The following is a 22,956-nucleotide window of genomic DNA, read 5'->3' as shown; positions in this document are numbered from 1 at the left end:
TTACTGTGTGTTTTGGCATTTTTATTTAATCCTGTGTGTGTTCTTTAAAAAGGCCTGGTATTGCTGCGGTGCTGTCATTTGATGGAAATCAGTTCTTGTAGCCCTGCCGTCTCGAGGTTGTGTCTCTCTGCTGAGGCGGGGAGAGAGAGGGGCGCCAGGCAATGTTTTTGTTCTGAACGGTGGAGCTTAAAAGTCGTGTCATCTGTCAGGAGAGCGACCCTTATGTCATGTATGATTTGGGATCTATGAACTTCCCCAACGGCTGTTTATTGCTTTGACATTTAGCCTCCTGACGGCTGGATACAAGGAAGTGGTTCGGCAGTGCGGGAGCGATCAGGGTCACCGTGTATTGACGAGTCTCGGGGGTTGGGGACTCTAGATCTTCTGTAAAAGCATCCGGTAATTACCTACCCAGCGTAAGAATCTGTTTGATATTAGTAATTTTCAAATGCCTGCCAGTTCAAGGTAAGCTGTCCCAGGCAGTGTTTGTGTATGAAAGCAAATCACCCACTCTGCTGTAGAATCAGTGGGGGAAACAAAAGCTTTCTTGAGCGAGAAGCAGCGGTTTCACTCTCGGCACAATCCAGGAAAGGTTGCTGTGCTTTTCCACGGTCTGAAGGGATGACGTGACCCTTGCACTTGTGCAAAATAAATCTAGTGATTCATTACACATGCATTGGGTAAGATATCTATGGGCAGATCGTAATCTTTGATAAAATGATACTGCTATCTGGTTTTGGTCTCTAAATGTCAGTGATTTCCAACTGCTGGCACCTGCTGTTTTTGCGGTTTATAGAGTACACGGTAGCATAAATGGTTTTCTGTTTTCTATGTACAGTGCAGCTCTATCAAGTGCGTGTCTCGCAAATAAGTCTTTGAATTAGTCTCTGCATGATTCAAATGCGCACATTGATTCACATCGTGGATGCCTACATATTGCTAAAAAATAATTAACTGGTTTCAGGCACTGGCAGTTGTGAAGATCGGATATTTACTGGCATTTATTTTGTCAATTTTTTATGAGATGGTATGGGTGGCCTCCTTCCAAGCTGGCATTGCGTGCCATTCGGTGTCGAATCTTGTGTAACTCGGGTCTAACGGTCTGTCTTTGTGCGTTTGTCTGTCTGCAGGTAAAAAGGACCTACTGCCATGGGACATACCGGGCCGGCGCCATGCGGCAGATCAGTCTGGTGGGAGCGGTGGACGAAGAGGTCGGAGATTTCTTCCCAGAATTCCTCAGCATGTTGGAAGATTCACCTTTTTTGAAAGTGAGTTTCAGGGAAAAAAAAACTTTAAGATGCATCTACCATAGATATCCAGAAGTAAAGGTGTATAAAAACAAGAGGTGGCTAAAGATGGGTCCTTTGAACCAAAGAACAATAAGCGGAGTTGTGAAAGAGGTATGAAATGCTTTGCCACCCGCTGCTACAACTGTTTTTCGTGTTTGTTTTCCTGTGCCTCCTGTTCACATCCTGCTCAGTTGAGTGTGAAGTCCAGCAGGCTCACTATAGTGTGCAGGGGTGTGTCTGAGGCTGCCGTCTGACTCATGACTTCCAGAAGAACCTCCCCCCCCAGCAGTGTGTGCAGCACAAGCGGTCGTAGCTGGTGCGTCTCCAGCAGCTGTGAATGACGCCAGAGAGATGGCCGCTCGCATGACGTGAATGCAGGCTGACATTACATTTTACATGGTCACTCCGGGACCTGTGAAAGGAGATGACCGACCTGTTACTTCAACAGCTGTAGCAACAATTCTGTGTTCTCCTCCTGCTTCCTCTGTGCCCGATTGTGACCGGGAAGGTCTAACCGTGTCCCTGTCTGTCCACCAGCGTACACTGCCGTGGGGGACGTTTTCCAGTCTTGACCTGAAGAGCCCGACGGAGAGCGACGACGGGCCCATCATGTGGGTACGGCCCGGGGAGCAGATGATTCCGGTAGCAGACATGCCAAAGTCACCCTTCAAAAGGAAAAGGTACGGAGCCAGACACGGCACACTCCCGCGCCAGTCACAGAGAGGGGCAGTGTTCACTCTTGATAGTTAATGATATGGCTAATGTTTTATATATAAATCATTTGTAGCTGCATAAGGCTTTCATTTCACACGTTTCAACTCCATTGAGTCACACAGCCAGGAAACATTGCAGTATTTGTTGGTAGTTTTTATTTTTAATTCTTTACATATTCTATAATTTTATGTGCATATTTCATCCTAATTAGATGTGATCAGCTACATTATGCGGGGCTAAAGGCTTGGGGTACATGGAGTGCTTGTTATTTCTTTGTTTTATGAAGGCACTCTCTCTCCTGAGAGGAGAATATTGCTGCACTTGTTAATTAAGTTTGGGTTTGGAGATTTCCGAATTCTAGAACTTGGAAAGTAACCACTTTCGCCAACAAGATTCTAGCAAGGTCTCAATCTTTTAATTCGTGCTTTGGTTAGTTGAAAGGAAGGGGGTGTTTCTCAGGATTAATCTGGGTAAAGTACGGGGAGAACTGCATTGGTGTGAATCTGAATAGCTCCCTCTGCTGGCTAGCAGGTGCAAGTAGTAGCTAAACTGGGGCAGAACGGACAGTTTTGTTCTAACTGCATGCACACGTGTATATATGCATGTGCAGGGGGTGGGGAGTAGCCTTCTACAAACAATGAAGATTTTGCTTGTGTGTTCATTTTCTCTCAACTTGGATTTATACATTATTTTATTGTAGCACAGCAGATGCGTGCACCTTGGAATATAACAATTCCCATCGGTCCTCTCAGAATTAACACTGATTTACAGAGATGAAACCAAACCAGCATCTTTTTGTAGTCTTTTTTCCCCGGGCTGATGAAATCTGAGAACTGGGGCCAATTAGTACCTCTAAATGTCTCATCCTGGCATTGTTCACACAGCAGCGGCAGCAAATGAATTCCATACAAATGTGACATAACATCCCTGTTGCACCTCAGGATTATCGCCGTCATTGTGATGCCAAAGTGTAAAATGGAAAACATGACTACTAACGCCAGCACAATCAGCCAGCGGCTTGTTTGTATTCGAGTCGAACGCTGACGGCCTTTTATTTATAGGGTACAGAATTGTAGTCGCTCCGCAAAATCAGTCTGCTTAAAGTGCTGAGGTTTTCCTTTTTTCTCTTCTCCCTCCCTCCCTCCCCTCATTTGTTTCTCCACGGAGAGGACGGTGATTTGTTGATTTAAGCATTTTCCGCTCCGTGAAAGTCTGTTTTACAGTGCCTGGATCAAGAGCATCCAATGTCACTTTCCTGGCCCGGGCAGTACATCATAAGCGAGTGTAGCCCTTCACCGAAGACCAGAATGCACTCTAGATAATGACGCTGGGATAATGGTGTGATTCATGGCAAAAAAAAAACAACCTCTCGATTTAATAAGTCGTTGGCTGCAACTGGACACCCTAGATATTTACATTTATATATAAGTTTGTGCCTGAAACTTGGCTGGTTTTACATCTGTTTTGGTTGATAGAAAAGAATCAAGTTGTTCTTGTATCGCATCAGACAGAAAGGAGGGAACGCCCTGGGAATCTAATTGCTCTCAACAATCGTGTCTCTACCGGTTTGGTTTTGTTACTTTATAGGGAAGGAAAGTGTTAAGCATCACTTCCAATGTGAAGTGTGTGAAGGACAAACCAATAAACAAGCGTATTGAAAACCAAGATGCCCTCGAGCCACAGCGCCGACTGGGTAGCGCGGCTGGCTTTGATGCGTGGTGCAGATGAGTGCACCACTTTGAACTCCTCCCTAATTGGTGCTCGAGATCCCGGCATGCATCAAAACCACGATCCCCGGGTCACGCTAAACGAAGAGACGAGCGTATCCCCGTGCCCAGGGGAGCGCGGCTTCTTGGAAAGCGTTGACCTCCAGCCACGACGGCCCCCGCCTAGATGGCACAGTATCACAGGCGGCGGCGTCTGAGAGAGACCATGTGTGGCAGCAGTCTTTAGGTCACAGCTTTGCATTCATTATTTTATCATGTAACAACAGATTACTAAAAAAAAGAAAAATGCAAATTAAACCGTGATCTCTCCTTGCCTCGGGCTGTTTTTCCTCCTGTGGTTATACTGTAATGTATGCTAATGTGTTCATCCCCCTCTTCAACAGTTCTTTAACACGGACATTCATAACCAAGAACTTCAGTGTCCGCTGTTCAGTTTCGGCGCTTTTGTTTATGCGAATCGTTAAAACGTTCAATGGGCAACATATCCAACTACTCTAGTCGTCTGTGTGAAGTCCGTTTTGCACCTCTTGTTTTGAATTTGGAGGCATGCACATCCTTCTGCATTTTCCTAAAATAGTCTGCATGTTGCGACTTGTCCACTGCTAAGACTTAACTATTTTAAGAGCCACTCTTACTACACAGCTTAGCTCTTCTTGTGGTTTTTATTTTTTATTCTGAGCGCCTTCTGTGTTTTTGTGGACGTGTCATGTGGCTTTGCCGTGCCAGCTAAGGAATCCCACCCACGGTCTTCCTCTTCCCACACAGGACTACCAATGAAATCAAAAACCTGCAGTACCTACCTCGGGCCAGCGAGCCCCGCGAGATGCTGTTCGAGGACCGGACGCGGGCCCACGCTGACCACATCGGCCAGGGCTTTGAGCGCCAGACAACGGCGGCGGTGGGGGTGCTGAAGGCGGTGCACTGCGGAGAGTGGTATGTGAGCGTCTCTGTCCAGCCTGCACGTCACCCCGGTCAAAACGGTCCCAGCGATGCTTGAAGAGTAGTCGCGTGACACCCCGTTGACAAAGATTTTAACGGTCATTAAGGTTTATTCACCACCTGAAATTAGGTGTCTTGAGTCACAACATGAACGATAAGGTAAATTAGATTGCCGCTGTATAATTGCTGACATATTGGTTCTAATTCAAGGGAGATTAAGTTAGTCACAGAAACGCAACTTTAATTTTAAACCCTTCCAGTGCTAAAATGTGGAAAGAAAATGGGTCTGCACAGGAAATGGCTAACTCATTGCTCCTGGACGATTATTGGCTTATCTTTATTGGCATGAAGAGTGTTTTTATTGCTTCGGTTTCTAATCCTGATCTTCATCCACCTTGTTTCTGTTGCAGTGCGGACCCCCCTCGAATAACCAAAGACGTTATTTGCTTTCACGCTGGAGATTTCCTGGAAGTGGTGCAGAGACTACAGCTGGACCTGCACGAGCCGCCCCTCTCCCAGGTAACCCCCGCCGACCCCCCAGGAGACCGGAGCGGCTCCCACCGGCCCTCCACGCTGCCCGGCACACCGCTTTCCCTTTGCCTCCCGGCGAGGACTCCTGGTGGCCGAACACGGCACTGTAGCCAGCCTGAAGGGGCAGTATCGGATATCGGCTTCGTGCCAGGCCTGTTCGGAGTTGGGAAAGTTTCTTAAGTGTGTGACGGAACATATTGTAGAAGTCCCATGTGATCTTGTTAGTCGAGTTTTCTATTCCTGTTCGTCCTTCTCACAATGCCAAAACCTCTTCCTCTTATCCCGACTGAACGACAAGTCTCACGATACGTTCTCTCCTCCCTCAGTGCGTGCAGTGGGTGGACGACGCCAAGCTCAACCAGCTCCGGCGTGAGGGGATCCGCTACGCCCGCATCCAGCTGTACGACAATGACATTTACTTCATCCCCCGCAACGTGGTGCACCAGTTCAAGACCGTGTCCTCCGTGTGCAGCCTGGCCTGGCACATACGCTTGAAACAGTACCACCAGGAGGTGGCGGCGGCGCCCGGTCGCCCCCACGAGGCCGAGGCGGAGTCCGGACCCCCTCCGCCGGTCAAGCCGGAGCCCGTTGAGACACCGGCACACGGACTCTCGCTAGACTCGAAGCCCCCCCGAGAGGGCAGGGAGCCGAGAGACGCCCTCCTCCCGGAGATCAAGGCGGAGCCGCGGGACGTCCATGTGGAGAGGGTGGCCAAGGCGCCCCCTCCGCCCGAGAGCAGGGCCAAGCCCCCCCCCCACCACCACCACCAACACCACCACTCTGAATGTCGGACCACTCCGGGCAAGACGCTGCCCCAGACCCCCCTGCCCCGGAGCGAGAGGTCGAAGGACACCGTGCGCCCCCCCGCCCCCGTCACCCCCGAAGACACGCGGCCGTCACTCAAACACCACCTGCATGAGCAGCAGAAAGACTTTTTATACTGATTTGTACATATTGTTTTTAAATAGCTCTTTCGTTTTGTTTCATTTGTTTTTACTCTAAACCAGTGTGATGTACTATATGGATTATGTAAGCTCTGTGGGGCAAGCTTTGCGACTTGTGCTCTACTCTGTTACCGAATGAATACATAGCAAATGTAGCTTGTAACATTCCTCAGTGCCTGTCCGTAACTGTGAACTATCAAAGCACTTAGGGCCAGCTGCACTGTTACACTGCAGGTTTTAAATAAACAGGTCCTTAAATAATATATTTTTAAGTTGTAGGGTATAGATGTATTAGAGCTGACATGAACATATATATTTTTTGTAAGACGAGCCAGAATTCTTTTAATGACTCCAGGCTTTTCCATAGAGCTTATTTATATCAAGTTTTTTTCCATTTTAAATGTCAGCACTGTAGTGTAAATAACTTTTTTTTAAAACTTGTAGTGTGATTTATACTTCTTCGAGAAGAACCTCCTAATAAAGGTTCGCAATATTGGAATGTGGTTGTTTAAACAAGGGCTACACCGAACACGCGGGATGGGGGCGGGGGGCGCACGGCCGGGGCACGCTCTTCCGGGGGCGCGGGGGGGGCGAGAAATGGTGATTTCCGGGTAGAACGGAGACCTACGATAGCATGGGATCACCTTAGAATATGCATTTGCCTCGTGATTGAGTCGGTATAGGAGCATCACATCTACGGACGGGTCTCGATACCTGGTCTTGTTTTAGAAACAAGTGTGCTGAATGTTACGTGTACAACGAGGGTGCCGTTCCAAAGTCACGAGGCGTTTTAATTTATTTATCTTTTATACTGGCTGATAGTATTTTGATACAAGGCAGATTCGCCCAATTTTTTTTTTTAAAAGGAAGGAAGAAAGAGAGAGCGCTGTGCTTTCTAAACATCGGCTTCCAAACCTCTGAATGCAGGCTCTGGTCCCTCGTCATTGTATTGTAGAGATCTTAGAAGTCCAGGCCGTCTGTAGCTGTGTGGCGTGTGCGCACAATCCTGCCCGCTGTGCATGTCTCTTGTGAAGGACATACTCGGCCAGGAGGTATACAAGCCAGGCTGATACGAGGCCGCTTCTATGAGCCGCTCATTTGGGGCAATTGCCATCCGCCGGGGCCTTTTCTGCCAGTATCGCTGGAAACGTATTGATTTACAGAAGTGTGGAAACGCAGCGGAGCGATGGCATCTGACACCTGCGGCCTGGAGAGGATCGGGTTTGGAGCTCCTAGAAACTCTCTGCATACACTTTTTAAAGAGCAGTTTGAGATCCGTACATTAAATCCTAAAAAAAAAAAAAAAACGGGGTTAATGTACTGTTGTCTGTCTTTCGCCCTGTGTACAGCAGCACTGCCCTCCTACGGTTGACGTGTTTGCAGGATTCGCGAATGGTTACAGGGCAGCGCTTTCATCACCTCCAAGATGCCCAGAGTGAAGGAAGGGCTGCTCTCGACACGCGTGGGTTATCCTTGACTGATCTCGGCGAAGGCCTGTTGTGTCGGCGAGAGTCGGGAGATGTGTGTGTGAAGGACTAGACCTCGACCGGCGTTCTCTGGCCTTTGTTTTTCATTCAGTCTCCAGCGAGAAGAGCTTAATGTGATTGAATGTGGAGCTGCAGCCACACAAGCCTAACTGTCAAGGGTAGTCAAATGTAAAACCTGTGGGGGGAAAACAAAAAAGTGTCCTCTGTATCAATGAATTAAATATTTGCGGGGTTTCAGAAAAAGCCCTAAATGTCATTTCAGTGGCAACATGACTCTTCTCGGACATTTTGAGTTGGCAGTGCTGCCGTGCAGATGCCCTGAACGCTGATCTTTAATCGGTGGACTTGTTGATTCTTGATTTCCAAACTGTTCAGACACTCGTTTGTCGGAGTGGTTGTCAAGTGTCAGACGAAGGTGAGTGCAATGGTCCGGTACCTTTAAATGCAGGTGCCGTAGTGCAGATGCTTCCCACACACACACACACGTATACAGGTGTTTCAGTCTCCAGCCGCTCTAGGACCAGTCGTTTGTGTCGCCCTACCAGCTGTGCCCAAGAAAGTGTAAACAAATGAAACGGATGGAATGTAAAAAAGAAAAAAAAGTTTCTTACATGTCTAAATTATTAAACTGTTTTAGCTTTGTCAACAAAGGTCTCCAATTTGTAAGTGATCATATTGGGTAGTAGGGATGTGTTGTGTGAAAACCCTCAGGGGGCAGTTACCCTTGGACAGAATGTAAAATTGAAAAGCGGCCAAATGCAGGGGTGTAGCGCCAGCAGGGCAAGGAGAGGCGAACAGAGAAGTGAAAGCTAAAGGCTGGGGAAATCGGTGGCTGCTGACAAGGGTATGAAAATAACCACCACAGATTTGCAAAAAGCACTAGTTTCACTTGAAAAAGAAGCCGTTGCCCCAAGGTTGCTGGAAACATGTCATGGCGGGGGTGTTGTGATGGCAGAGGGATCAAAGTGGTTTTTAAATCTCTAGCAGCCCTTTTCTGGAATTTGTGTTCTTGAGACATCTAAGGTTTTATCTATAGACCTTGTGGTAGGCTCTTCAGAATCCCCCAACTGGGTTTCTACACAATCGGAAGTAATACTTTCACACATTCAGGAAAACGAGTACTTCTAACCAAAAAGCCATATCCCAGTTTAACCTACATTAACCCTGGTGACCTAGACAAGTGTTTGTACAGGAAATGGTTGTAGGAATCTCATTAAAATAAGGCATTAGTTAAGATGAATGCTGCCACCTACTTCGCAACATGGGCTCTTCACTGGTTCTCTTGTGTTTCAATTAACTTTTGATCCGCTGCCATCATGGGTGCCTCTGAACATTACTGTCATCCTATGCACCTAGGTAGCCATGTTTGTCTCAATCGTGTAGTTTACTGCTCCAGAGGTGTAGTCACGTCTCAAACGCACACACCGATAGAGAGCAAGTACCAGAGGACGACAGGAATGAGCAACAAAGCGCTTGCTACACACACACAAAGGTAAGAAAGACGAGGAAAGAGGTCAGGATTTGGGGGAAAAAATTAAGAACGGGGAACTACACAAAACCTGAGTCATTCATTTGGACGACGTTATGAGTCTTTATTCTTGAAATACAAAGAACAGGACGTAATGTCAACGATACATGAAGTGTCCTTAGTATATGAGCTGCATATAATGCTGTCTGCACCAGTAGTCTAAAATGATAAAGGATGTTTTGGTTTTAATGTTTTAATGACAAATGTAGTATTGGCATAAGAGTGTCACTGAATCATAGCTGAACAGCAGCCCAACGCAAGCAGGCCATGCCTTCCAAAAACAAAAAATCGGGACGATGCTTCTCGGAGGACACGACGGACCACATGCCAATTACAGTCAATAAAATAAGGTTAAGGTGCCCCTTTAATCATCTCTTCAAGACTGACGAAGCAGTTCTGGCTTTGAGAGATCCTCCACCCAAACACGACCCTGAGCAACCGCACCAAGCGCCCCGCCCCGAAAACGCCCGCTTTTGGGGTCTTTAACAAGTCAATACTGTCAGCAGACAGGAGCCTCTCCCGTCCCGCTCCGAGAACAACGTCTGCGGCCGCCACCCGGAGAGGGAGCTTGGTGAGCGTCCGGGAGCTCGTCGTGAGAAAGCCAGCGGGGCCTCGTACTCCTCCCCCGGCTCGGCCCTAGTCCCTGCGGTCCTGGAAGATGTTGCAGCCCAGCTCCACCATGGCCCCGACGAGGAGGGCCCAGAGCGGGATGCACACGTACACCAGCTTGATGTCTGTCAGGTGCTCCACCCGGGCGCACAGCGTGAGGCAGAAGGCCAGCTTGAGCAGCATGGCCACCAGGTACCAGGCCTTCTTCTTCAGGTTCTGCGAGCCGTGGCGGGGGTCGTAGCCCGGCTTGCAGCGGCCCGCCATCTTCACCGCCAGCATGAGCAGCAGGATGGCGTCGAAGATCCACACGGGCAGGAAGATGAGGAACCAGTTCCAGCCCACCTTCTCGTCCAGCTTCAGCACCAGCATGATGAGGAAGACCAGAGTGAAGACCCAGGTGAGCAGCACTCTCTGTGCCAGGGACATTCTCATTTAAAACGCCTTGCCCAGAACCGCCACGCGTCCAGGGGTGCAAACTGGGGCCTCCCGGCTGGGATTGGGGCACAGGGGGAGAGAACAACAGCCACAGTTACATTATTAGTATTATTGCCATCACATGCATGCTTCTGTGTCTCTACTGAGCTCCTGGGAGCATACCTCACACTTGAGTGGTGCTGTAGGGTGCATGTTTCTGGGTTAAATACTATGCTTTGCTGCCACCCACCCTTTATAAAGATCGCCTTGCTCCAGTCAGGCTGCCACTCAAGCACAACATGACAGACATAATTGACAAGTTGCATCTGATTGAGCACCCTGTTTGGAGCCAGGCTGGTTGGTCTTGTTTATGTAACTGCCACACAAAGCACAGATCGGTGTGATTATGGGAGATGGCACGTATTTTCACATGCCAAGTTCATAAGCAGCCCGATATCAAGACAGCCGAGCGCTATGCTGATTTGCATGCAGATAAACGCTGATAAACACTGCTGTGCTGCTCCTGCACCGGCGATCTGCGGATGCAACCAAAGCCGCTTACCCGGATGTCCTGCTCAGTCCGGCGCGATCACAGCACCATCGCTTATCTCGATTCCCTGGGACAGTCCACCGCCAGAGCCACGGAGAGCGGACACATCTCCCCCAAAACGATCTTCCTCTTCGGATGAGAAAATAAACACAGCAGCACCCAACGAGATCGCCCAGCGGCCCGCCCTCCGCGCACGCTGATTGGCTCTTTCGGCGTTTCCGTTGCGACACTCTGAGATCTCGTTGGGCCAAATCGGTGTCACTCACCGAGCGCGTCTCTTCTGATAGGCGGAACGGGCAACGCTTAACATTTCCGGGGTCAAAGGTTGTTACCGTAAAGCGCGGATAAAAGTGCACTGTGAAAAACGACGCTGGGCAGCCGAGATGTTTCAAAGCGATTTATCGATTAAGACAGAGTATTTGATTCAATATATATATAAACTCAGTCATCCGGGCTCTAAGACATCAAAACATTGAGACATGTCTGCCACAAGCCACATGGGATGAATTCACCCACAGTCCCTGGTATATGTTACATTTTACAGTTTATAGTACATTTGTTTGGTGACTTTGGCTCAGATGGATCACTTTAAACAATGAACTCAATCAATAAATACGAATCCATCCATACATTGCCATTATAAAACTCTCCTGTTCCCCCTGTATTTAGCCACATGGAGCCACTTCAAATGGCCCATTAAGAACATAAAGTGTCCAACCGAGAGGAGGCCATTCGCCCCATTGTGCTCGTTTGGTGTCCATTAATAACTAAGTGATCCAAGGATCCTATCCAGTCTGTTTTTGAATGATCCCAAATTGTCTCTTCAGCCACATCGCTGGGGAGTTTGTTCAGATTGTGACGCCTCTCTGTGTAAAGAAGTGTCTCCTGTTTTCTGTCTTGAATGCCTTGAAGCCCAATTTCCATTTGTGTCCCCGGGCGCGTGTGTCCCTGCTGATCTGGAAAAGCTCCTCTGGTTTGATGTGGTCGATGCCTTTCATGATTTTGAAGACTTGGATCAAGTCCCCACGTAGTCTCCTCTGTTCCAGGGTGAAACGGTTCAGGTCCTCAGTCTCTCAGTAGGACATTCCCTTCAGACCTGGAATAAGTCTGGTTGCTGAACTGCCTCTAGAGCAGCGATATCTTTCTTGAAGTGTGGAGCCTAGTCGTCTCTTGTTTTATTTATAGTTTTATTAAGATTGCTGAAGCTCCTTTGCTACAGTTGCTGAATCACAAAATTCTGTACACAATGAAAGTAGCGTTCTGCGCCAGAAGGGCATCTCAGCATTGGAGAAACGCTATCATCGTACAATTAAAGTGCAATCCGTCCAATGACAGCAGCAGCAGGACTGTGAGCTGCACTTTATGCTCGGGGGAAGTAAGCGCAGTCATACATAACAGCTAACTAGTTTCCAGCCAAAACCCAGCAAACTGAGAGTCAGTGCACTGCATTTCCCCTTTCCCAGTAAAGTCAGTGATGTAACTCTACACCAGCTAGTGAAACGCAGCCGTCTATAAAAAAGGAATTGCTCACTTCAGTTAAAATGCATTAAACCGGGCCATGAAAACGAGAAGGGAGTGAGGTGTGGACGACCGTTCCTGCCCTTCCCAGACTCTCCAGCAGAGGTCTGAGGAGCGGGGAGTTTCTTCTCAGGACGTTCAGCACAGAGCCGGTATTGATAAGATGCACAGTGCTTTGATTGTTACATTACTTGGAAAATAAGATCACCTCCAGGGATGTAGTGTGTCTGAAACAGCATCTCAGAATCTGTCTGATGTGTCTTACTTTATCGCTGGGTAACAGCAGCTGATGTGTTTGTGCTCAATATTTCAAGGCCTTGTAGTATCTAGGTGTTGTTTTGAGCTTTTACGGCTGCAGTTTCACTGATCTGATCTGATTGTTGGCAGTGGCACACGAACTAGCTATGCATTTCTTCTCCCATTTCTCATTTTGTCTCTAAGTAGCAGAGACCTCTCAGTGGCCCGTACCATTTTAAAGAGCGCTCTGAAATCATGCTCCACTTGTCCAATGCTTACTTTTAAGGTCTCCAATCACGGGGCCTCGAACACAGCCGGCGGGGGGGAAGCAGCGCTCAATTATTTTAGTGCTGCGCTCTTGCCTCTGCCGGGGGGAATTAATTTGTCTGGTTTTGAGGTGACCTGAGCGCTGCTCGGTTCCCTCATCCACACAAACCTGAAAATGAAACGACAACACCGTGATTCTGAGGCTTTCTCGGCTTTTAATTGGACAGCTACAAAACAGGCCAGCAGTGGAGCATTTTAATCAGGCTGTACAAACTGTGAAACACAATGACCCGAGAGATGAGTTACCGCGCTGGTATGAGGGAGGGTAACGGCTTTTAAATACTGTACACTGTGTTCCTGCACCACTTTACAATAAGTACACTAGAGTTTATTATGTTACAGCTGTGTATTTATAACTGCAGTCACTAGTACATGGCTGCCATCCATTATATTGAAATTGTCACAGTGTTAAACTTTTAAAAAGTGGAAACATTCTTGTGTCTGATCTCCTGCTTCGGAGCAGGATCCCAGAGAAGGGCCACTAGAGGGTAGTGCTTGTCCAGTTTATTGCTAAATGTTGCCTCAAGCTCAGAGCAAAAGTCAGACACAACCCTGTATACATATCTCGACATCACAAACGAACTGACAGCCAGAGATCTGCAGGGCCTGTTTGTCAAAGGACGGAACGGCCTCCCTGTAAAACTGGAAGAGCCCAGAGCAGACGGATGTGTCAATAGCAGAGACATACCATGCAATAGTCAAGCTCAATCACTTATAAATGAGAAATTCAGTTTTCACTCCGTGAGTAATACACATGACTCGGCTGATCTCTCTTCCTAGAAAATAGAATCAATTGCTAAATGATTCATCGTGTTTTTGTTTTGTGTAAATACGTTCCCGGAGACTATCATTTATTTTCATTGTGAGGTCACAGAGACAGATCGTAATCTTGTTTCCATTCGGTCTAAATGTTTCAGAGCTGCAGTTAAGCCAGCGGAGAGAAAACACACACAAATACTCCTAATCTCTGATAGTGGCCCCTCCTGCCAGCGAGAGACCATCTCAGAAAGACTGGATTCATTCACCAGCACCTGTGGGCAACCATTTTGAGTCAAAAATAACACATATTCAAAAGAGAAGAATCAGGAAGTGCTCTGGTGTCACGGTATAAAGTGTGAAAACTGAGTGACAGAGGGGAGACGCGTAGTAAAACAAGCAAATCAACAAAACACGAAAGAATCACCAACATCCACCTCTTTCTTTCACTGGCAATTATATTTGATTGTGTTATCTTCCAAATAAATGCAAACCAGTTGCACACACCGCCACTGCAAATGCACATCATTTAACAGCCTTTGCAAACTAGTTTAAATATGAATCCATATATACAGCATCTGTCCCCAGGAATTGCTGCTTCCATCATTCAAACTGAGCAGTTCTGTGCGTTTACTGCTGCAGTCCAGCCCGGGCCCTCGCAGTCAATAACGCAACACGCACGGTTTGAATGCCTCTGCGTCTGCAGCTGCGCAGCATCATTTGACGCCAAACCCGCCTGCGCGTCTCTTCGGCGCACTACGGTGAGAGGAGAGCCAGGAGCTCGTATTTGGAAAGCGATTGGAGGTCAGACAGAGAGGAGAGCCGTGTGGGGCACATTAGAGAGCCATCAGTAGCCCAACATCAGCCATCATCTGCCTGGACGACACCGCGGAGCTGGGGCCACCGGACACCCATCGAGGTAGGCGCCGAGCCGGGGTTTGAATCCTCGCCGCAGCGGGGTGCGCGGCTCCGCACAGCCGTGTTTGGTGTGTGGCAGTGGGGACGATTGCCTTTCTGTCCCCCCCGGGCTCTGTCCGGCAGATGAGCAGGGATGCACCAGTGCTGCTGCATGCAAAGTTGGGCATCCCGTTATGGCTGTGTGTGGCGGGGGTTAGTGATGCCGACCTGCCACCGGTGAGTGCATGGATGGGAAATGCACGGCAGACGGCAGTGCTTCCTCCAGCCGATGACAGGCGGTGCATGCAACCGTTTTGTGCCCCTTTATTGCGCGCCGGGGACTGACCTGAGCGGGTCAACACGTTAAAACCCCAACTGCATGTCAAAACTGCGCTTCAGTTGACGTGAGTCTGTGCACAACCCTGCCAGTCCTGCCCAACATGCCTCACTTCGGCATGACTTCAGGACACATTGTGATTGTGTGTGTGTGCACGGTTTACAGCAACTTTGTCTTTGTGCTCCAGTGTGTACAACCTGCATTAGTGGTGGAGGACAATATTCAGTCTTCGGTCTCCACAGAGAAAACCAGTTTCCTTGTAGATGACCTTTTCCATACTGTTGATAGCTCAAGTAGTTTTAAGTGTGTTTTCTTTCTTCCTTTCTTTCCATTCCTGTGTCATATGGTGCTGGCAAACACACCGCGCGATGCCAGGAACGCATGAGCAGGCTGGGACAATATGAAGAGCTTGTGCCACACCGGGTCCAGCTTTCTGTGTCAATCCGAAAAACCGCCAGGCTGCTGAATATACAGACACTTGAGTTTGTGACTTTGTCCGGTTGCAGCTCTCCTTTTCTGTTGCCTCAGAGGTCTACAGTTTCTGGCCCGCATTGCCCGCCAGTCGGATTTGTGTTTGGGCAGGAGTGGCACCTCGCTTTCTACACGGTGCTGTCGCCCTGCGGTTTGACAGCTCGTCTGTCTCATCCAGACCAGAGCGAACGTTTGGAAGAGCGGATCAACCCCTTGATTGTTTCGGCCATGAATGCAAGTCTTGGACAACGGCCTTTGCAAGGGCGGCGCTCGATTCTGCACAGTGCTACGCTGTTTCCATATCTCCGTTCTTGAACTTTCTGATGTGCTTTTTTAAACGCAGGCCGTTAGATACACCCCTGAATGTTGGTCAGTCGTGTTTTTAAACGGTTTCCCTGGCCCACCTGCCTCACTGCTGGCCCCCGCTAGCTCTCCTTGTCCACAGCTGTTGACTGCTTTCCTCGCCATTCAAGATGACGGCTGTAATAGACTAGCTATTGGCAGCCCCAGCGGCGTTCACAAGAGAGCCCCTGTTCGCTCACAGCCCATTTATTCTATTAGTCATAATCTGGCAACAGGAGTGTGACACCACTGATTCGCTTCATTATTTTTTTAATTCTTTCTCTCCCTCCCTCCCGCCTCCCTTCCTCCTGTATTTCATGAGACGACGAGAAACGCAACAGGGGAATCGGCAGGCAGGGCCGCCCATCTGTTTAAACTCGACGCGAAATTAGTAAATTGCGGTAAGCCGTACCGGTTTGTAGGGGACGTCTGTTGCTTTCTCACACATCTGCATCTGGAACAGCTACCACAACAACAAAACAGACAAACCACGTGGCTTAAAGCGAACGAAAGAGGCTTTAGCCCTGACTGGAGCGCAGTGCGGCCGGGTTGGTGTTTGAGATTTATTTTTTCCCCTGCTGCAACAGTGCTTGTGTTGTGTGTCGAGGCTCAGCCCTCAGGTGTGGCTCTCGGGCTAAATACAGAGATTATTTGGACAGAAAAGCGCGAGACGGGCAACAGGGACATCTGAGCGCTTTTTTCCATGAGCGAGACTGAACTCTGATGGGTTGGAACAACTCCCGATACGCCAGCTGCCCTGCTCCAGTGATAAAATAGTCTCACGCGGCAGGGATTATTCATTTCCCCCCTTATTTTGTCTTGCACTGTGCCGAGCTGCGCAGGACCGAACTGAGCAAACTCATTTCCTGTCCGCAGTCTCATCTACGAAGCTATGAAAGATTGGCTAGTCATCTGTAACTCAGTGATATGATACGGCACGTTAGTGTTGCGAGGTGAATTCTCGTCTCTTCTGTCGCTCGCTTCAATTTCAGGGCAGCTCCGAGGACGTTCTCTCCAGTCTAGACAGAAGGACGTCGTTTAAAAGCATTTAAATTCTTTCAGAAGGAGAAAATCCCTAAAGGCACTAATTAGGGTCATTCCTGGACAGCTCACCAATTTCTCCCCAATTCGAAAAACAGAGACAAGGTAAAAACAGAAGGTTTAGTTGGGTAAAGCTGATCTTAAATAGATCCGGTCTCAGCCTAAGTCGGGCGTCCTATTATTAGGACTCGAGTCAGCGGTGGAAACTTGACGTTTTGCTTGTGATGTCAACCTGCCCGTCGAAGGCTGTTTGTTTTCCTCCTGGCGACTGAGTGTTGGGTAATGCTGTTTGGAAGGGATTATCCTCTCTTTCAAGCCCTGCATGCAGAAATCACGCATCAAGTCTGGGCAGCAGTCAGCTGGTGATTCAGGACTGGGCGTCTGTTCTCGCACGACTCAGAGCTGGAGTGCAGCCTCTCCTCGCTTTTAATATTTAGTTTTGTTCAAGCGAACCAACGGGAACAGTGATCCCGATGACTCCGCGAGAACCACCTGACGAGACTGCAAACCTGGAAGATAAACTCGCTTGTTTCTCATGCATTTTTGCGGTTCCTTTTCTTGTGGGCGGTTTACTGGGACCAGTGCGTTTACACGGTTCATGACACCGCTGCTAAAAGACCAGAGTGGAAGGGGAAATAAAAAAGCCTACTTTCAAGCAGAACTCCCCAAATCATTGTTGCCTTTAAAAAGCAGGCTATTTCACAGGTGTAATAGTGAAGAAAGAGCTCAATTTCACCCAGTTTCTGTACCTCTTTTGTCTCTCCTATGATCAGGGTTTTAAGTCAGTCGTAATCTCTTGGTGCCGTGGTTAGATCCACTCTTCAGAAGATGAAGCATCGTACTGATAGGATCCAGAGAGCAGCTCTGTCTCCCTGATGCTACACTTTCACCAGGTTTCTTTTCCAACGTCTGCATAAAGGCGCTATACTCGGTGTCTTGCAAGTTTGCCACAAGTGTGCAGTTACTACAGCATCATTCCTTCTCAACTACTTTATCTTTATCTGTCAATTGTGCCGGATGTGTTGATACTTTATTGTTGTTGTATTTTCACAATCCAGGAATCCAGCTAATCTAAACTATACATTTTTGGCAGTAGGCATGTTTTTCTAAAGTTGTGGGATGTCAAAGAGTGTCCAGCAAGGAAAACTGACACCTGTTAGTTACTGCGTGGAGGGTGAAAACATTCCTCCTGAACAGCACAGACAGACAAGCTGGGAATTAACTTGAATTTCAACGAGTTTTCCCAGAATGTGTTCCGGATCTCATCCAGCCAAAACAGCAACGTGCCTGGTTTTATTTATTTATCTATCAATTAATTTCCATCAGAGTTAAACTATTCACAGATGGCGATTTTGATAGCACTGAAAAAGCAAAATACAAAATAACACACCGGAAAAAACACAAATTGTTGGATAACATAGTCCTGTAACAATGTCTGCATTCTGTCACGTGTGTTCGTGTGTGACGTTATTGGCGGGGCGTACAGTTATGAGCATGATCTGTGGCTCGTCAGCAGCTGTGGGCCCGCAGCTGCGACCTCCGTGTGGTAATCTGTGCCGGAGACGGCCTTCAAACGAGGCCTACCAGCTGGCCTGCAGTTAGACTAGGTGCCGTGTCTCCTGGTTTGCCTTTTCCTTAAATTGAAGGGGTTTGAAAATCCGCCACGGGCCCTGTAATTCACGCGGTAGTGATTCAGTGGCTCCCCGATGCATCAGATCGGACACGGGACTCTTGGATTGTCCCGCTGACTCACCGCGGACGCGTCACGTCTCGGGCTGTGTCTGAGTGGAGCTGCTGAGGATGAGGAGTGATATTATTTGTCTCTTCCTCAGCCTGGGGGAGGGGGAGGCTGCAGTTTTGTGCCGTGTGGAGTCCACGCTGGTCCTCGAAGGGCAAACGCACCAGGGAGATCGCATTTCAAAAGCCCCAGACTTGAGGGGCCGTCTGCTTGCAAAGGAACGCTGTTATATATGAAACACAGTTTGGCTCGTGTACTTTTAAGAGCGCAAGAGCCCTGGCTTTGAGACCTGAAATGTATTTTTAGCATTAGTGCGTTAGGTGGCTGTTATGAAATTCAAAATGTGGCGTTATACTGTGCTTTTGTTGTTGTTGTTGTGCAGAAGTAGGCCAACACCCTCATGAATTTTGTGTGCTTGTTATGTCAGCCGTACATCTTACGCTCTTACGGTATGTGTATCGCTTCGCCGGTGTCTGTGTCTGTGCGTCACTCTCCTGGTGGATCGGTGTGTATGTCTGTGCGACGGGTCTGGGCTTGTTCATATGGACGCTCTGTCACGGCATTCCCCCGCTCACCCAGGACGTGTGAAGAAAGCGATGTAAACGCACTGTAGTTATCGGTACCCGAGCGCAGAGTGGCACGGCTGATGTGTGACCCTCACGAGAGACTAACCGTAGGCACAGTGTTGTTGGACAAACCGGAAACAGACAGCGCAGAAGAGATCTCGAACTCGAACCAAAAGCAGGAGTTGAATGAAAGGCCTGTCTTTTTTTAGACGCCGTCGAAGCGTCCAAAAACGATCAAATGAACACTCTGTCTCTCTGCTCTGCTCGGCCTCCTCAGAGCCGTCGGGTATCTCAGGAAACCACAGCGTGCTGACGGAGTGCAAAGCTTGCAGATTTAGTCGTTTGTGTTACTTTATCCCTTCACTGCACTTACTTTGAGCTCTACACTTGTAATTAAATATAATTGGCAGCCTTTTACTTCGCCACTGGAATGTCAGATATTCCTCAGGCCACGTTTATTTGTATTCTTTCTATTATTAATATTGGTTTTGTTATTTTTAAAGTGGAACCCAATCTGGTGATTTTCATCCAATGCTGTCAAAAGGAAAACCTAGCCTACTGAACTGGAAATGTGTTTTTCTGGACTGTTGAATCAGATGTTAATGTTTAAAAACAGCTGTTTCCCAACCTGTCCGTTCTCTCTGCTTTGTTACCTGCTCTGGCCGACACAAACCCTCAATTCAGCTGGGTCATGCTAGTGAGTGAAATAAATAGATCTGCTTTTCAGTGTAGTGTATTTTGGGAAAGAGGTAGCTTAGTCTTTAGCCAATACCCTGGGGTGCTGGCAGGAAGAGTAGTGGGATAATCCCCAGGAAGGCGAGGCCTACAGCGTCGTCTGAAGCCTGCTGGGAGTTCTCAGCAGACACACATCCCCCTGAGTTGGAGCAGACCATCCGTGCGCCGGAGACAGTGCTTTATGAGCGCTGCCGTCTCCGGGAAGTGAGCGGGGAGATCTGTAGGGCCGGGAGTGTGGTCCTCTCTTGGTGGCACCGAGCAGCCGGGGGGCGGGGATGTGGGGGGCTGTGTGATGTCGATTTCCTGCACCACTGCCGCGCAGGGAATGCGTTCCTGTCGGCCCTGTAGATGTGAACTGTTGATTAATTGGTCTGTTTTCCTCGAGGAGTTGCAGGCTCTCTCTCTCTCTCTCTCTCTCTCTCTTAAAGATGAGCACTAGTGTGGGTTTGCTGTCCTGAATCTCATCGCTACGTGTTTCAACCTGAGGCAGAGAAGTGTTTTTAAATAATAATACTCTAGTCTCTATTCATTATGAGATGCCAGCTCTTGCTCCTTACAAGGACAGACTCGACTAATTTAGCGTATTCAGTTTATTTATGTATTTGTTATATACACTCACCTAAAGGATTATTAGGAACACCATACTAATACTGTGTTTGACCCCCTTTCGCCTTCAGAACTGCCTTAATTCTACGTGGCATTGATTCAACAAGGTGCTGAAAGCATTCTTTAGAAATGTTGGCCCATATTGATAGGATAGCATCTTGCAGTTGATGGAGATTTGTGGGATGCACATCCAGGGCACGAAGCTCCCGTTCCACCACATCCCAAAGATGCTCTATTGGGTTGAGATCTGGTGACTGTGGGGGCCAGTTTAGTACAGTGAACTCATTGTCATTATTCAAGAAACCAATTTGAAATGATTCGACCTTTGTGACATGGTGCATTATCCTGCTGGAAGTAGCCATCAGAGGATGGGTACATGGTGGTCATAAAGGGATGGACATGGTCAGAAACAATGCTCAGGTAGGCCGTGGCATTTAAACGATGCCCAATTGGCACTAAGGGGCCTAAAGTGTGCCAAGAAAACATGCCCCACACCATTACACCACCACCACCAGCCTGCACAGTGGTAACAAGGCATGATGGATCCATGTTCTCATTCTGTTTACGCCAAATTCTGACTCTACCATCTGAATGTCTCAAGAGAAATGGAGACTCATCAGACCAGGCAACATTTTTCCAGTCTTCAACTGTCCAATTTTGGTGAGCTTATGCAAATTGTAGCCTCTTTTTCCTATTTGTAGTGGAGATGAGTGGTACCCGGTGGGGTCTTCTGCTGTTGTAGCCCATCCGCCTCAAGGTTGTACGTGTTGTGGCTTCACAAATGCTTTGCTGCATACCTCGGTTGTAACGAGTGGTTATTTCAGTCAAAGTTGCTCTTCTATCAGCTTGAATCAGTCGGCCCATTCTCCTCTGACCTCTAGCATCAACAAGGCATTTTCGCCCACAGGACTGCCGCATACTGGATGTTTTTCCCTTTTCACACCATTCTTTGTAAACCCTAGAAATGGTTGTGCGTGAAAATCCCAGTAACTGAGCAGATTGTGAAATACTCAGACCGGCCCGTCTGGCACCAACAACCATGCCACGCTCAAAATTGCTTAAATCACCTTTCTTTCCCATTCAGACATTCAGTTTGGAGTTCAGGAGATTGTGTTGACCAGGACCACACCCCTAAATGCATTGAAGCAACTGCCATGTGATTGGCTGGTTAGATAATTGCATTAATGAGAAATTGAACAGGTGTTCCTAATAATCCTTTAAGTGAGTGTAAATGAAGCTAGTAATACAATATCTCCTAAATTGTTGGTTAATAGTTCGTAACAGGCACTTAATCCTGTTTTCTATCAACGCTTTCATTGTCTGTGAACATCTGTGTAGCTGGCCTTCCTCTTTTGGTTCCAAAACATTGCATGTAGATCAGGATGACTCTGCAGCAGCTATGCAACTATTGCAATTGTGTGACTTATAGTGGTGTCACTAAACGAAAACATCCCAAGCAATGTCAGTTATCTGTCTGAATCTAAAGGGTTGATAGTGGTCCTTTAGATGCGCAACTCAGAGGGAATTATCTGGGTGTCTTACTGGCACATCAGTTGGGTTCAGAGATCTGTGGTAATGCAGCCCTTGACATGTTGTAAGTTGGCTGTCGGCAGCCTTTGCCGAATTAGCGGGTCTTTTTATTATGTGCGTGTAATTTAATTGAATGAGGGATTTAAGTGACATTCCCCCAAGGGCTCCTGAATGTGTTCTGCAGCGCTTGGGCCCCGGGAGGCCCCGCCGTGCGTCTCCTCGGAGGCCCGGCTCGTGTCTGAGAGTGTCCGCTCCCTGGTGGATGCTGTTTTACAGTGCGATGTCGGGGGGTGATTGGAGAACATCCTCAGCTCTTGGCATCTACTGCCTCTCGTACGTCAGTCCAGAGTTTTCCAAACCCGTCGGCCCGGGGACAGCCTGGTGTCCTCACAGCTTCCTCTAAAAACATCCCGGAGAATGTAGTGGTTAGGTTATTATATACATGCTTTTTTTTTTCAAGCGTGTTCTGCTTTCCAATAGCTATCCCTGGCGGAGGGTGGCATGATCTCCACAGATCTGAGGCAGGATCGGATTTCTCTCTCGCATGTGTGCTTCTGCTATCGTTTATTTCTGCCTCTGGTTGTGTGACATCCCTAACAGAAAAAGAAGCACAGATAAGTACAGTATTTAAGCATACAGTTGAACTAAATGTACACTTTTTTATTCATCCTGAGTTGGCAGTACTACTTACTATTACACTTTATTCTAAATGACTAAAGCAGTATGCAGTTTAAGATATAGAAGTGTAAGCCCGCAGTTATCATATTGAAAGTATACTTCAGAAATGTAGTCATCTGTACTTCATGTACTTAAAGTACACTACAGAAGTATACCTCTAATTAACTTATTTTTGGAAAGGGAAGTACGTTTCTGAAAGTAATCCAATGCACTCATTAAATATGAATGGTGCTCTAGGGTTACAGATCATTAATAGTCTACACGCAGAAACCTAGTTGTTGTGTTTAGAGGACTGTTGAAATGTGTGTGTCTGTGTATTGCCATGTTTAGTCACACTCTTAATAACAATAATAAACAAAGCAGATGCTGAATACTTTGTTCTGTTTCTGCTCTAACCTTGAGCATTGTTAATTCTCATGTATCAAACATTCATTAACTGAAATTA

General features: G+C 47.8%; 3 protein-coding genes across 4 annotated transcripts in view; 2 read left to right on the top strand and 1 right to left on the bottom strand.

The window, feature by feature from the left end:
* Positions 1-7,451, top strand: part of LOC136771406 (lysine-specific demethylase RSBN1L) — a 35,245-nt gene extending 27,794 nt beyond the window's left edge. Inside the window, exons 4-8 of the mRNA XM_066723703.1 lie at positions 1,131-1,268; positions 1,827-1,969; positions 4,496-4,663; positions 5,080-5,188; positions 5,527-7,451. Of these exons, the coding sequence (XP_066579800.1) occupies positions 1,131-1,268; positions 1,827-1,969; positions 4,496-4,663; positions 5,080-5,188; positions 5,527-6,144 (1,176 nt within the window). The 3' untranslated portion in view covers positions 6,145-7,451. The remainder of the gene's footprint in view (positions 1-1,130; positions 1,269-1,826; positions 1,970-4,495; positions 4,664-5,079; positions 5,189-5,526) is intronic.
* A 1,751-nt stretch (positions 7,452-9,202) lies between these two features.
* On the bottom strand, positions 9,203-10,921 carry tmem60 (transmembrane protein 60). Its single transcript, XM_066724343.1, has 2 exons — positions 10,745-10,921; positions 9,203-10,258 (listed from the first exon to the last, which is right to left on the bottom strand). The coding sequence occupies exon 2, from the start codon at positions 10,198-10,200 to the stop codon at positions 9,796-9,798; it is 405 nt and encodes a 134-aa protein (XP_066580440.1). The 5' UTR covers positions 10,201-10,258; positions 10,745-10,921; the 3' UTR covers positions 9,203-9,795.
* A 3,385-nt stretch (positions 10,922-14,306) lies between these two features.
* LOC136771342 (protein PHTF2) overlaps positions 14,307-22,956 on the top strand; it is a 53,793-nt gene continuing 45,143 nt past the window's right edge. Inside the window, exon 1 of one of the 2 annotated variants that reach the window (XM_066723593.1) lies at positions 14,307-14,489. The gene's annotated coding sequence lies outside the window, so the exon portion shown is untranslated. The remainder of the gene's footprint in view (positions 14,490-22,956) is intronic. The other variant, XM_066723595.1, reaches the window with a different exon arrangement.

The sequence above is a fragment of the Amia ocellicauda genome, chromosome 15 (assembly GCF_036373705.1).
Source record: "Amia ocellicauda isolate fAmiCal2 chromosome 15, fAmiCal2.hap1, whole genome shotgun sequence".
NCBI classification, from domain to species: Eukaryota; Metazoa; Chordata; class Actinopteri; order Amiiformes; family Amiidae; genus Amia; species Amia ocellicauda.
The sequence above is the reverse complement of the archived record's forward strand: the minus strand, read 5'-3'. Positions and strand labels throughout refer to the sequence as shown.

Coding starts and splice junctions, on each gene's coding strand:
- tmem60 (XM_066724343.1), bottom strand. CDS start 10,200: ATGAGAATGTCCCTGGCACAGAGAGTGCTGCTCACCTGGGTCTTCACT.